This window comes from Schistocerca cancellata, chromosome 2, assembly GCF_023864275.1.
Source record: "Schistocerca cancellata isolate TAMUIC-IGC-003103 chromosome 2, iqSchCanc2.1, whole genome shotgun sequence".
Taxonomy (NCBI): domain Eukaryota; kingdom Metazoa; phylum Arthropoda; class Insecta; order Orthoptera; family Acrididae; genus Schistocerca; species Schistocerca cancellata.
Window position 1 is genome coordinate 942,590,997 of NC_064627.1, and position 13,468 is coordinate 942,604,464.

Here is a 13,468-nt window from a genome sequence, read left to right on the forward strand (position 1 = left end):
GAAGGTGCACGTGCCCGTCGACCTGGGACCGGACCGCAGCGACGCACGGATGCACGCCAAGACCGTAGGATCCTACGCAGTGCCGTAGGGGACCGCACCGCCACTTCCCAGCAAATTACGGACACTGTTGCTCCTGGGGTATCGGCGAGGACCATTCGCAACCGTCTCCATGAAGCTGGGCTACGGTCCCGCACACCGTTAGGCCGTCTTCCGCTCACGCCCCAACATCGTGCAGCCCGCCTCCAGTGGTGTCGCGACAGGCGTGAATGGAGGGACGAATGGAGACGTGTCGTCTTCAGCGATGAGAGTCGCTTCTGCCTTGGTGCCAATGATGGTCGTATGCGTGATTGGCGCCGTGCAGGTGAGCGCCACAATCAGGACTGCATACGACCGAGGCACACAGGGCCAACACCCGGCATCATGGTGTGGGGAGCGATCTCCTACACTGGCCATACACCACTGGTGATCGTCGAGGGGACACTGAATAGTGCACGGTACATCCAAACCGTCATCGAACCCATCGTTCTACCATTCCTAGACCGGCAAGGGAACTTGCTGTTCCAACAGGACAATGCACTTCCGCATGTATCCCGTGCCACCCAACGTGCTCTAGAAGGTGTAAGTCAACTACCCTGGCCAGCAAGATCTCCGGATCTGTCCCCCATTGAGCATGTTTGGGACTGGATGAAGCGTCGTCTCACGCGGTCTGCACGTCCAGCACGAACGCTGGTCCAACTGAGGCGCCAGGTGGAAATGGCATGGCAAGCCGTTCCACAGGACTACATCCAGCATCTCTACGATCGTCTCCATGGGAGAATAGCAGCCTGCATTGCTGCGAAAGGTGGATATACACTGTACTAGTGCCGACATTGTGCATGCTCTGTTGCCTGTGTCTATGTGCCTGTGGTTCTGTCAGTGTGATCATGTGATGTATCTGACCCCAGGAATGTGTCAATAAAGTTTCCCCTTCCTGGGACAATGAATTCTCGGTGTTCTTATTTCAATTTCCAGGAGTGTATGAATAAACCTCCAACTTCAACTAAATACAGTTTCAATTTGCTTTCACTTTTACCCACACATTTTTCTATAATATTTTAGCATCGTCAGTGTATTTCTTTACTTAGTTTTACAATTGGTTCTATGGAGCCTACCTATCTTGGATGACATAGTCGCCTTTATCTGTTTGTCATCTAATTCTTGTCCATTGAATTTGCACCTTTGGTGTCCCACTAAATACAGAGCGCATATAGGGAGTTTCAGCAGCGTTCTCCTCTATACATTGGCCTCAAATTAATTATCAAGTAAAGATTCACACAATGCAACGAGTTACATAACAATTACAAGTCTCATTTCTGTAGGTAGTTGCATTCGATCCCGAGTATTAGCTTCAAGTATTCTTCTGAAATATGCTTCTTGTTCCAGAACCCACCAGAATGAAAACTACTGAAGAGAAGAGTGCAAGCACACCTCGTGTGAGGTTAGCCGTTCTGGGGCAGACCAATGTCGGGAAGTCTGGTAAGTTCGGCCGCCCGTTGAGTAGAATGTCTATGATAAAACTTTGTAACAATGAGGCGATCTGCACACTTCTGACGACACGAGAGTAAAATCTTACACAGTCCAGTCACCTTTTGCCGCGTGGACGCGCAGGCAGAGCGTCAGTGAGGTTCTGGAAGCTACCGACAGGGATGTGGAGCCATACCGACTCTAGTGCTGGCCAGCTGCGCCAAGTTTCACGATTGAGGACCCATGCCGCGGACAGCCCGATCTAGGTGGTCCCACATATTCTTGATTCGACTTAAATCGGCAGGGGAGCGGTGAGGGGGGGTTGGTAACTATGGGATGGCTCAAATGGCTCTGAGCTCTATGCGACTTAACTTCTCAGGTCATCAGTCGCCTAGAACTTAGAACTAATTAAACCTAACTAACCTAAGGACATCACACACATCCATGCCCGAGGCAGGATTCGAACCTGCGACCGTAGCAGTCGCTCGGCTCCAGACTGTAGCGCCTAGAACCGCACGGCCACGCCGGCCGGCTTAACCATGGGAGTACCATAAGCTCATCCAGGTGCTCTTCGGATCACGCACGGACACTGTGAACCGTGTGACACGATGCATTGTCCTGCTGGTAGATGCCAACTTGGTGAAGAAAAATTAAACTGAATATGGTAGTTAACATTGTCCACAAGGACAGATGATTACTTGAGTTGATCCATTGCGCCTTCCAGAACGACTAGATGCCCCAGAGAATGCCACGAGAAAAATTCCCCATACCATAATGCTTCTCGGCCTAGACCGTTCTCGCAATTGTTGTAGGGCCTTACACGCCAACGGCCTTCAGTCCGATGAATGACAAAACATGATTCATCTGAAAAGGCCACCTACCGCCACTTAGTGGACGTCTAGTTGCGCTATCGTCGGCCAAATTCACACTGGAGATAACAGAGTGGAAGAAATGAAAGGAAGCAGGCCATCATGTCTGTCACAGACAACAGAGATTATTTTTATAATGAAGGCAGCGGTATACACATAAGTAATATGAGGTACATTATACTGTTTTATACTAGAGGGAATTGCGTTAGTGTTGCGGATACAGTTTTGGTGGGAATTAGGTTGGGCTTCGCCGATGAACAGCAGTCAGATGAGTGCATGAACCAGACGCCTGCTGCGGAGTCCCATACGCAGCAATGTTCGCTGAATGGTCATTGAGGAAACCCTGTTGGTAGCCCCTTGGTTCATCTGGGCTGTCACCTGCTCAAAACAGTTCCACGCCTATATGCCTGTACACGTCTCCACAGCCGTCGTTCACGCCTTTGGATCATCACAGTTGCCTCGGCGTCGGTGTTGGATAGCACCATTTTGCCATGTAGCGTATATTTTTACCACTTCGGCACGCGAGAACTGATGTGACTGCAAGTGAGGCGGCTACAAGTGCAGCATACGAATGTGATATTTCTTCATTTTGGCAAAAAAATATAGCTCATATTAGCTACGTGAATATTTCCGTTTACAAACTTAGCCATTTCGGAAATGCTTCCACCCATGGCCTGAAAGCCAACGATCATGCTCTTTGGCATGTCAGATAAATCACTCCGTTTCTGTATTACGACAACGACTGCATTATTTTCCGATTCACTCCGACACGCTTTATGTACTGTCCACTGCTACTGCTGCCAACTTCCGTCTGCCAGTGGTTATTGCACGTTAAAGTCGAACGTAGGCGGTGGTTATATTAATGTAACTGGACGGAGTAGTATGAGGCAAGACTAACTGCTCTCTCTATTGTTGTTCGTGAGCAGTTTAAATACTAGAAACATGTACATTATCCATGTAACATGCAATCAGTATATCACTATTAACGTCTTCAGAAAATGTTCAAATGTGTGTGAAATCCTATGGGACCCAACTGCTAAGGTCATCAGTCCCCAAGCTTACACACTACTTAACCTAAACACACACACCCATGCCCGAGGCAGGACTCGAACCTCCGACGGGATTAGCCGCACAGTCCATGACTGCAGCGCCCTAGACCGCTCGGCTAATCCCGCGCGGCATTAACGTCTACCCTAAGCAGTGTATTTCAGCTTATAGGAAGTAAATTTATTCATGCCCCTATAGCGCTGGTATGACTACAAGTGCAACACGTCATGGTGATATTTCTTTATTTTGGCAGCAAAAAATTAGGTATGAGAATGCTCCTGTCTTCATTATAAAAAGAAAAAATCTCCTCTCTCTGTCACAGACATTATAGCCTGCTTACTTTCATTTCTTCCACTCTGTTATCTCCAGTGGTATTACAAAAAAAAATGGTTCAAATGGCTCTGAGCACTATGGGACTTAACATCTATGGTCATCAGTCCCCTAGAGATTAGAACTCTAACTAACCTAAAGACAGCACACAACACCCAGTCATCACGGGCAGAGAAAAGTGGTATTACATTCTGATGAAACACTATGCCTTCGTCAATAACATTCGTAATCTACAAAAGTATGGTCAGGCGGATCTACGGTGTCAAATCGCGAGCTTCGTGTAATACATTGTTCACATGTCTCGGAACCATGCCTCTCATCCTTATGCATATAGACAGTGTGGAGTCATTCAGAAGGAGCTGCGATATCCATCCCGTGAAAACTATGCGGAAAACCGCCTGCACTTGGATAACAGATCCTAACGCAATTTACTATTCACTGTGTTTCATTTTTAGTGAGCTTCCTATAGAAATGAATAAAATTGAGTCGTAAACCTTAAATCTTCAGATGTAAGTTGAATAGCTTCCTTGTGACATACCCTTTCTGTTCTGTTTATCTTCGATATTCTGTAACTTATGTGGTTCAACATTTTCACAGCTATAAGGGAGTCCATGTTTCTGAAGGTGATTGGATCTGAAGATCTTCTGTAAAGTGACTTTCACGTTTCAAGAACTTCTGTTTAATAAACACAGTGTCAAATTGAGTTTAACTTTGTAGTCGCTGTTCCCAATACAGGATGGATGAAATTGATGAGATCATCTGCTGAAGACTGAGGTTGGCCATCTCCGGCACGAATGCCATTATATTGTAGTATTCAATAAGCCTGTTGATTGGTGGTTGTCCAGTTTATCACTATCCTTTATGTTTTACTTATTACCCTTTATCCTAGCTTAGAAGCCCTGTTTGCATAAAACAATATAGGACTGCGGGTCCACCATCACGCAGACGTTTTTGTTCACTTTCTTCCCCACACAGGATTCAACGACAACATCGCCATCAGTAGTGGTTTTTCTTTATTCTAAAACATGCGAAATTAGCACCGCTACAAAACATTACAAAATGTTATTACACGTGTACTGTTTGGTATGAGATACTGTACTGTGTGAATAGTTTTATAACACGAAACTTCCTGGCAGATTAAAACTGTGTGCCGGACCGAGACTCGAACTCGGGACCTTTGCCTTTCGCGGGCAAGTGCTCTACAAACAGAGCTACCCAAGCTTTCCTGGCGGAATTAAAGCTGTGAGGACGACGCGTGAGTCGTGCTTGTGTAGCTCAGTTTGTAGAGCACTTGCCTGCGAAAGGCAAAGGCCCGAGTTCGAGTCTCGGTCCGGCACACAGTTTTAATCTGCCAGGAGGTTCACTCCGCTGCAGAGTCAAAATCTCATTCTAGTTTTGTAACACCTTCTTAATTTTCTGTCGCTGTATGTTTTCCATATCTGATGCCGATTTTATGAATACTTTCTATATTTACTGCCGTATTTTCGGCGTACAGCATGTCATCTGCCCTTGTTGGTAGGCTTTCAGTTGCTCTTTTTATGTGAAACGTTTTTGCCTACTCAACGTCCCCTACTTTACTCCGGTTGTGTTTCCACTCCGCATGAAGCTACACAAGTATTGTTTCTACATCGACTTCTACGCACATACTCCTCAAGTCACCACATGGTGCTTACCGAACAGTACCTTGAACAATTATTAATCGTTATATTTCCTGACCTAACAGTCCACAGGTGTACTGCCGGTCCATTGTGTCCAGAGGGCACAATATTTTGACGATCAGACATGTCGCCATCGTCAGGTGCGTTGACGAAATGAGCTTCTGAGGGGGAGCGGCAAAGTTATATAACCTCATTCCACAACCCGTCCCTCCGCTCTCTGCGTCCATAAGACACTGTGGACGGCAGTACGCCTGTGAACTGTTCGATCGGGAAATACGCCGGGAGAAACTGTTCCACTTGCACATGGAACAACGGAATAACGACTGTCTAGACGAGCCCTAATTTCTGTTACGTCGTCTACGCGGTCGTTACGTGAAATGCACGTTGGGCTCTTTGGAATCCTTCCGTAGTCAAGCCTCAAATGATGATTGTCTAAGTTTTCTAAACAGCGTTCCACAAAGAACCTCATCTTCCCTCCAAAGATCCCACTTTGAATTCACAATGTCTATGTTGTGGACTGGCAAGACAGCCAATCCACTAGGAGGAAGCCGAAAGGCACGCGTTTAAGCTCACGCAGGCTGGTGTGAGGTCTGGAACAGGTCAGGGATATGAGACTAGCAAAAATAATACGTAGCTGCTGGAATACTTAACTTTAATCCATAATTGGTGAACATCGCTCTTGACGGTACATGTTGTACAGCATCAATAGTTACTAGTAATGGCGCCTTGCTAGGTCGTAGCAAATGACGTAGCTGAAGGCTATGCTAACTATCGTCTCGGCAAATGAGAGCGTAATTTGTCAAAGTCGGCTGTACAACTGGGGCGAGTGCTAGGAAGACTCTCTAGACCTGCCGTGTGGCGGCGTTCGGTCTGCAATCACTGATAGTGGCGACACGCGGGTCCGACGTATACTAACGGACCGCGGCCGATTTAAAGGCCTAGCAAGTGAGGTGTCTGGCGGTGACACCACAGTCTACATCTACATGGATACTCTGCAGATCACATTCAGGTGCCTGGCAGAGATTTCATCGAACCACCTTCAAAATTCTCTATTATTCCAATCTGGTATAGCGCACGGAAAGAATGAACACCTTTATCTTTCCGTACGAGCTTTGATATCCCTTATTTTATCGTGGTGATCGTTCCTCCCTATGTAGGTCGGTGCCAACAAAATATTTTCGCATTCTTAGGAGGAAGTTGGTGATTGGAACTCCGTGAGAAGATTCCGTCGAAACGAAAAACGCCTTTCTTTTAACGATTTCCAGCCCAAATCCTGTATCATTTCTGTGACACTCTCTCCCATATTTCGCGATAATACAAAACGTGCTGCCTTTCTTTGAACTTTTTTGATGTACTCCGTCAGTCCTATCTAGTAAGGATTCCACACCGCGCAGCAGTATTCTAAAAGAATACCCGCCTGTTGGTCGAGCCTGCCGGTAACACATCTAGCAGCCTGCCTCTGAATTGGTCCACTCTCTTCATTTTAATCCAAACTGACGGGCGCCCAAACCCTCGAGCAGTACTCAAGAATGTATCGCCCTTGCGGCCTCCGTAGCAGATGTCGCTAACACAGACGTGTGCGGTGGCATTCGACTCGGCAGGAAGCCGGTTCTAATCCCAGTGATGAATGAAATTTTGGCTCCATTATTCGGACGGCAAGGGGAGGAGAGGTGGTGGCGTAAAGTTCCTGATCACCATACATAGTGCCTGCGTCCTGGGTTAAATTCCAAACCTCTCCGCAATGTCTAGTGAAGTGAGGGCATGTCACACAGTTGATGGTGATCTGTCAGTCGGAAGGGGACGCTAAGCTCGATGGAAACCTTGGAGCTTTTCGAGAGGTGTAGACTATGTGCCGGCACCAGATTTCACCCTCTTCCTTCTTCAATCACGTTCAAGATGAACATGACATTTCAATTCACACACAGCTATTACAGTCACCTACATTTAACAGATATTCTTCCGCACATGCTTCTCATATTTTGCGGAGGAAAGGCGGCTACGGGAGCGGAGCACAGCGAAAAGACCTTTCCACCTAGGCGAATGAACCTGCCCTTTGGGGTTTCCCAGCCACGCAAGCTACATGGCTTTACTTGTTTTATATACGCGACCTCCTTTATAGATGAGTTACCCTTCCCTGAAATTTTGCAATAAATCGAAGTCTTCCCAACAACCGACCTTACCTACTGGTTCCATTTCATACAGCCTTGCAGCTTGACTCCTAGATATTTAGCTGTCGTGACCGTGTCAAGCAGCACGCCACCAATATTGTATTCGAACATTACAGGTTTTTTTTACTACACATCTGCATTAAATTACGTTTCTTTATATTTACAGGGTGAAAAGTATTTAAACCTACAAACTCTGGGAGGCTGTAGGGGACATCAAAACAAATATTTTTCCCTAATGTCATTTTTTCCTATGAGGAGTATTTAAACCGGTAAAGGAAAATTTCTCTGGTGGCAAATTAATTAAACCAACAAACACTCTTCCATTTTTTTTATGACCAAGAGACAACACATTAACTCAACCCAATTTCAATTACAATAGATTTTCAAAAATGCCTCCGTTTACAGGTAAACAAAGGTTACACTGTCGGTGTCAGACACCCGCAAAAACCCCAGGAGTATCCTGAATTGTTCCTGCTGCTGCTACTATCCGGGTAACCAGATCCTCTTCTGATGCAACAGGAGTTGTGTAAACAAGATTGTGCCATCTCTAACCACACGAAGAAGTATAGAGGGGACATATCTGGGGATCGAGCACGCCATGGTACAGGACCAGCTCTGCCAATCCACGTTTCTGGGAACCGTCGGTCCAGGAATCGACTCATACGACGACTGAAATGTGCTGGCGCCCCGTCATGTTGGAACCACATGCGTTGTCTTGTAGGGAGCGGGACGTCTGCCAGCAATTGTGGCATTGCTCTCGTGAGAAAATTGTAATAGTGCCTGCCATTTAATGGCCTAGGCAGTAGATACGGCCAGATTAAACAGTCCCCAACAACACCAACCCACGCATTAACGAAGAACCGCACTTGATGAGCGCTAGTAACTGTGGCATGTGGGTTATCCTCACTCCAGACACGCGAATTGTGCGTGTTGAAGACTCCATCACGCCCGAACGTTTCTTCATCGGTAAACAACACAGAAATGTAGGATGCATTTCACACTGTTTCAGGAACCACTGCGAAATCTGTGCTCTGAGTGGATAATCAACTAGTTCCAGGTTGCGGACACGCTGTAAGTGAAATGGACGTGACAATTGCTCTCGAAGGACTGTTCTTACATTCGTCTGATTCGTCCCCATGTTACGTGCTATTGCACGAGTGCTGATTGAAGGATCTCGCTCCACATGCTGCAATACGAGTACAGCTTCCCCAAATTGCAGCGTTCTTACCGTGCGACGGCGTCCCTGTTCAGGTAATCTGCTAAATGACCCGGTCTCACGCAGACGTCGGTACACAGCAGCAAATGTCGAATGATGCGGGATACGGCGATTAGGATATTGTTGTTGATAAACCCGCTGTGGAACTCGTCCGTTGTGGTGCGCTACGTAGTATGCACCAACCGTATCAGTGTAATCACTCCAGGTGTATCGCTCCATTAGTAAACAGAGACAATGCACCAGTACACTGGTGGACAGCAGTTGCCTACAACTGAAGAGCGTAATACGGTCTCTAACAACTGAAGTGCGTAATATGGCCTCCACCGGTTTAAATAATCCCCATAGGAAAAAAATGACATTAGGGAAAAATATTTGTTTTGATATCCCCTACAACCTCCCAGAGTTTGTCGGTTTAAATACTTTTCAACCTGTATACCAAGCTGGCTTTCATCACTCCAGATACAACTTCTAAATCACCTTGTATCCTTCTACAGTCACCTAATGACGACACATTCCCATACACTATACATAACTACACATCGAGCCTTATAGATTTCCTAAAATATCCTCGTCTCTGATGAGGAAATGTTCAAATGTGTGTGAATTCCTAAGGGACCAAACTGCTGAGGTCACCAGTCCCTAGACTTACACACTACTTAAACTAACTTATGCTAAGAATAACACACACACCGATGCCCGAGGGAGGACTCGAACCTCTGGCGGGAGGGGCCGCGCAGTCCGTGATATTGCGCCCCAAACCGCGCTGCCACTCCGCGCGGCCGGCTGTGATGAGCACTCACCGTCCAAGCCAACGCACTGGAATTTATCACTTAAGAAGGTTTCGAGTCTATTCCGTATATGCTCGGGCCATCTTTAACAGACTGTAGTGGTGCACTGAGTAAAGTACTTTCTGGAGACCTAAGAAAAAGGAATCCACTTGCTGCTCTTCATCCGTGGTTCGCAGGATATCGTTTGCATCTTCTCGCTTTATACACTTCCAGAATTGCAGCACCCTCAAGGACGGTAGTCTGTGGCTCCAGGGTGTAATTTCTGCATACATAGTGCCTGTGGTGTTAGTGGGCCATTTGTCACTGTCAAACACGATCAGATGGTGCTTAGGAGGCATTTTTGTGCACCCTCCGTTTTTTCACTCTGCAAACTGCAGTTTAGAAGTGAACAGTATTTGCCTATGGAAACATGTATGGATGTATCGAGGAACTGTTGCCCATGCTGGGCATAATGTATCGGTGCTGCGTTACAGATTTCAACAGGGGTCTGTGGAACATTCCTACACCTGTAGACTAGCTTCTGGACGTCAGCGTAGCACAGATGCAAGTCTAGATCGACACATTGACAGCGGCGTCCAACCGAACACCATCCACGGACAAGATCAGAGCATTTATACCACTTGCTGTGTCATCAGCAATCACTGGGAAACGTCTGCTTGCAGCAGGACGAAATCACATATGCCTCAGGCCCGGTTACCACTGTACCTGACACCATCAAAGCACAGCTACTGTGGTGTTAAATGATAAGAGTATGTTCTGTCCGTATGCGGGTGACGAACACGTTTATGAGTTAGCCCTGATGAGCTGCCTATTCGAGCATACCCGTTCTACTGCCATTTCTTCAACAGGAAAGAAATGTCCGTTTCCAGCAGGACAATGCACGTTCACAGACGGTTGCTGTGACGCAGAGTGCTCTCCGTAGTGTACAACCACAGCTCTGACCAGCAAGATCGCCAGATCTCTCGCCACTTGAACACTTAAGGGGCTTGAGAAAGAGGAAACTCTGTCTTTCTCCAGGCCCAGCAAGAACCATGCTTGGGACAGCCTACCGCAGGATGCTTTCGGCACCTTTATGGTCGTTTGCATGTGAGAACAGACCTGCGTTACCTCCAGAGGAGGCACACTGTCTTTTGATGCGACTGTCTGGGCACCCTTTACTGTGCCAAACCTGTTTCATATACTGATACTGTGATGAACAACCAGTCACCACACTAATCAATAAAATCATCTTGTCCTTGAGGATGTTGCACATTTTTCCTTTACACAACTACCATTTTCAGAAGTAATAATTAATTACGTCGCAAATGGTAGCAGCGACATTGAGATGAACGATCACTGTCAAGGACTTTGGCGCACGCCGGGCATTCAGACACGAGGCGGTTATTCGCGTGAATGGGAGACTTTGCGGCGCGGCCCGTCCCAGAGCCACAGTTGAGCCTCTGCCAAGCCGCCACCTGCCGCTTCCTGCCGACCGCCGTCCACAACACGGCGGACGCTTCCAGCAACGCTGGCCCGGGGGCCTCCTCCTGGCACGTCGCCCAGGCCACGTGTCTTCCGTAAACCTCTACACCTACGGTATACAAGCGCTCGGTGAACCTGGAGGGACTCTTTCCTAAAGCACTACTCTCTCTTTGTAGCGTACGGGGTCGCTAGTTTTACTACGAGTTCCAAAAAGTAGTTCAAATGGCTCTAAACACTATGGGACTTAACATCTGAGGTCATCAGTCCAGTCCCCTAGACTTAGAACTATTTAAACCTAACTAGCCTAAGGACATCAGACACACCCATGTCCGAGGCAGGATTCGAACCTGCGATCGTAGCAGCAGCGCTGTTCCGGACTCAAGCGCCTAGAACCGCTCTTCCACAGCGGCCGGCCACTACGAGTATCATTCAATAACTAAACAAATAGCTGCTGTTTATTAAATCAAAACGATTTTTGTCTTTTTTCACGTAACTGATGTGCACTAAATTCGGTTCTGCAGGAAACCTTGGATACAGGCTGACACCATCAAAGCACAGCTACTGCGGTGTTAAATGATAAGAGTATGTTCTGACAAGTCACTGGGCCTTTGCCTTAAGATTACACTTATAACCATTTACTGAAAGTCAAACACTTGCGTACATGGGTACTTGAACAACATAACTACAGGAAAGAACAAGTTAATTAGCCAGAAATGTTTAAGATATAATTGATAACTGCAGGCATAAAATTTTTCATCCAAACAGAAATCTTTAAGATAGTTACAAATAAAATAGTTTAAATTGCAAGAGATGAAAATCGACTAAAAATTTGGAACACGACTGACATTTACCATGATAGGTTTTAAATTCAAATTAAGTGGACTGGTTAAAATCTTTAACACAACTGATAACTGCAATAAGAAATTCTACACTAAAAAGAGCCGTAAATTGACTGAAATCATTAAAGCACAACTGACAGTTTAATTAAGGCGCTGCCCAAAATGTTCAGGAATAACTTTGGTGATCTGGCCAGAGCAAGTATTCGCATTATATATAAATGACCTTGTAGATAACATCGGAAGTTCACTGAGTCTTTTTGCGAATGATGCTGTGGTATATCGAGAGGTTGTAACAATGGAAAATTGTACTGAAATGCAAGAGGATCTGCAACGAATTGACGCATAGTGCAGGGAATGTCAATTGAATCTCAATGTAGACAATTGTAATGTGCTGCGAATACATAGAAAGAAAGATCCCTTATCATTTAGCAACAATAAGGCAGGTCAGCAACTGGATGCAGTTAATTCCATAAATTATCTGAGAGTAGGCATTAGGAGTGATTTAAAATGGAATGATCATATAAAGTTGATCATCGGTAAAGCAGATGCCAGACTGAGATTCATTGGGAGAGTCCTAAGGAAATGCAATCCGAAAACAAAGGAAGTAGGTTACAGTACACTTGTTCACCCACTGCTTGAATATTGCTCACCAGTGTGGGATCCGTACCAGATAGGGTTGATAGAGAAGATCCAACGGAGAGCAGCGCGCTTCGTTACAGGATCATTTGGTAATCGCGAAAGCGTTACGGAGATGACAGATAAACTCCAGTGGAAGACTTTGCAGGAGAGACGCTCAGTAGCTCGGTACGGGCTTTTGTTGAAGTTTCGAGAACATACCTTCACCGAGGAGTCAAGCAGTATATTGCTTCCTCCTACGTATACCTCGCGAAGAGACCATGAGGATAAAATCAGAGAGATTAGAGCCGACACAGAGGCATACTGACAATCTTTCTTCCCACGAACAATACAAGACTGGAATAGAAGGGAGAAACGATGGAGGTACTCAAGGTACCCTCCGCCACACACCGATAGGTGGCTTGCGGAGTATGGATGTAGATGTAGATGTTACCGTAGTAATAACTAAGGAAAATGTAGCAGCGGCAGTTGCTCGCGAATGCAGCATACCAGGCCGAAGCCAAACTTCGTAACCAGAACACAAGTATAACATGCCTGTGAACCACACGCTGCACTGGGACGCCTTACAATACACAGTAGACAATTCATCCTCCGTAACAGACAAAAAATACAGTAAGTTTACATGCCATGATAAATCAATCATATGCACCGAAATCTTCCTGTACCGTGCTTCACAAGTTATGCTCATAAATATCGATTTGACTTAGTTTTAGCAGATCCAAAAAAAATCTAATAGTGTACTGATTAATACTGAAGAAAATAATGTACATCAAGAATCTTCCTGTAACGTGCCTAGCAATAAATGGCTCGTAAATAGCAAAAGGATTCAATTATAGCAAACGCAATAAGGTAACATTGCACGGTTTAATAATGAAGCAAATCATGTACACTTGCTCTAGCATGTCTCGCAAGAACTGGCACGTTCATATCAAAAGTGATTCAGTTTTAGGCAA

At 46.0% G+C, this 13,468-nt stretch overlaps 1 protein-coding gene across 1 annotated transcript in view; it reads left to right on the forward strand.

Moving 5' to 3' along the window:
• The window catches only part of LOC126148844 (ras-related and estrogen-regulated growth inhibitor-like), a 167,943-nt gene that overhangs the window by 22,040 nt on the left and 132,435 nt on the right, over positions 1–13,468 (forward strand). The window contains exon 2 of the mRNA XM_049915779.1: positions 1,423–1,515. Within this exon, the coding sequence (XP_049771736.1) occupies positions 1,434–1,515 (82 nt within the window). The 5' untranslated portion in view covers positions 1,423–1,433. The remainder of the gene's footprint in view (positions 1–1,422; positions 1,516–13,468) is intronic.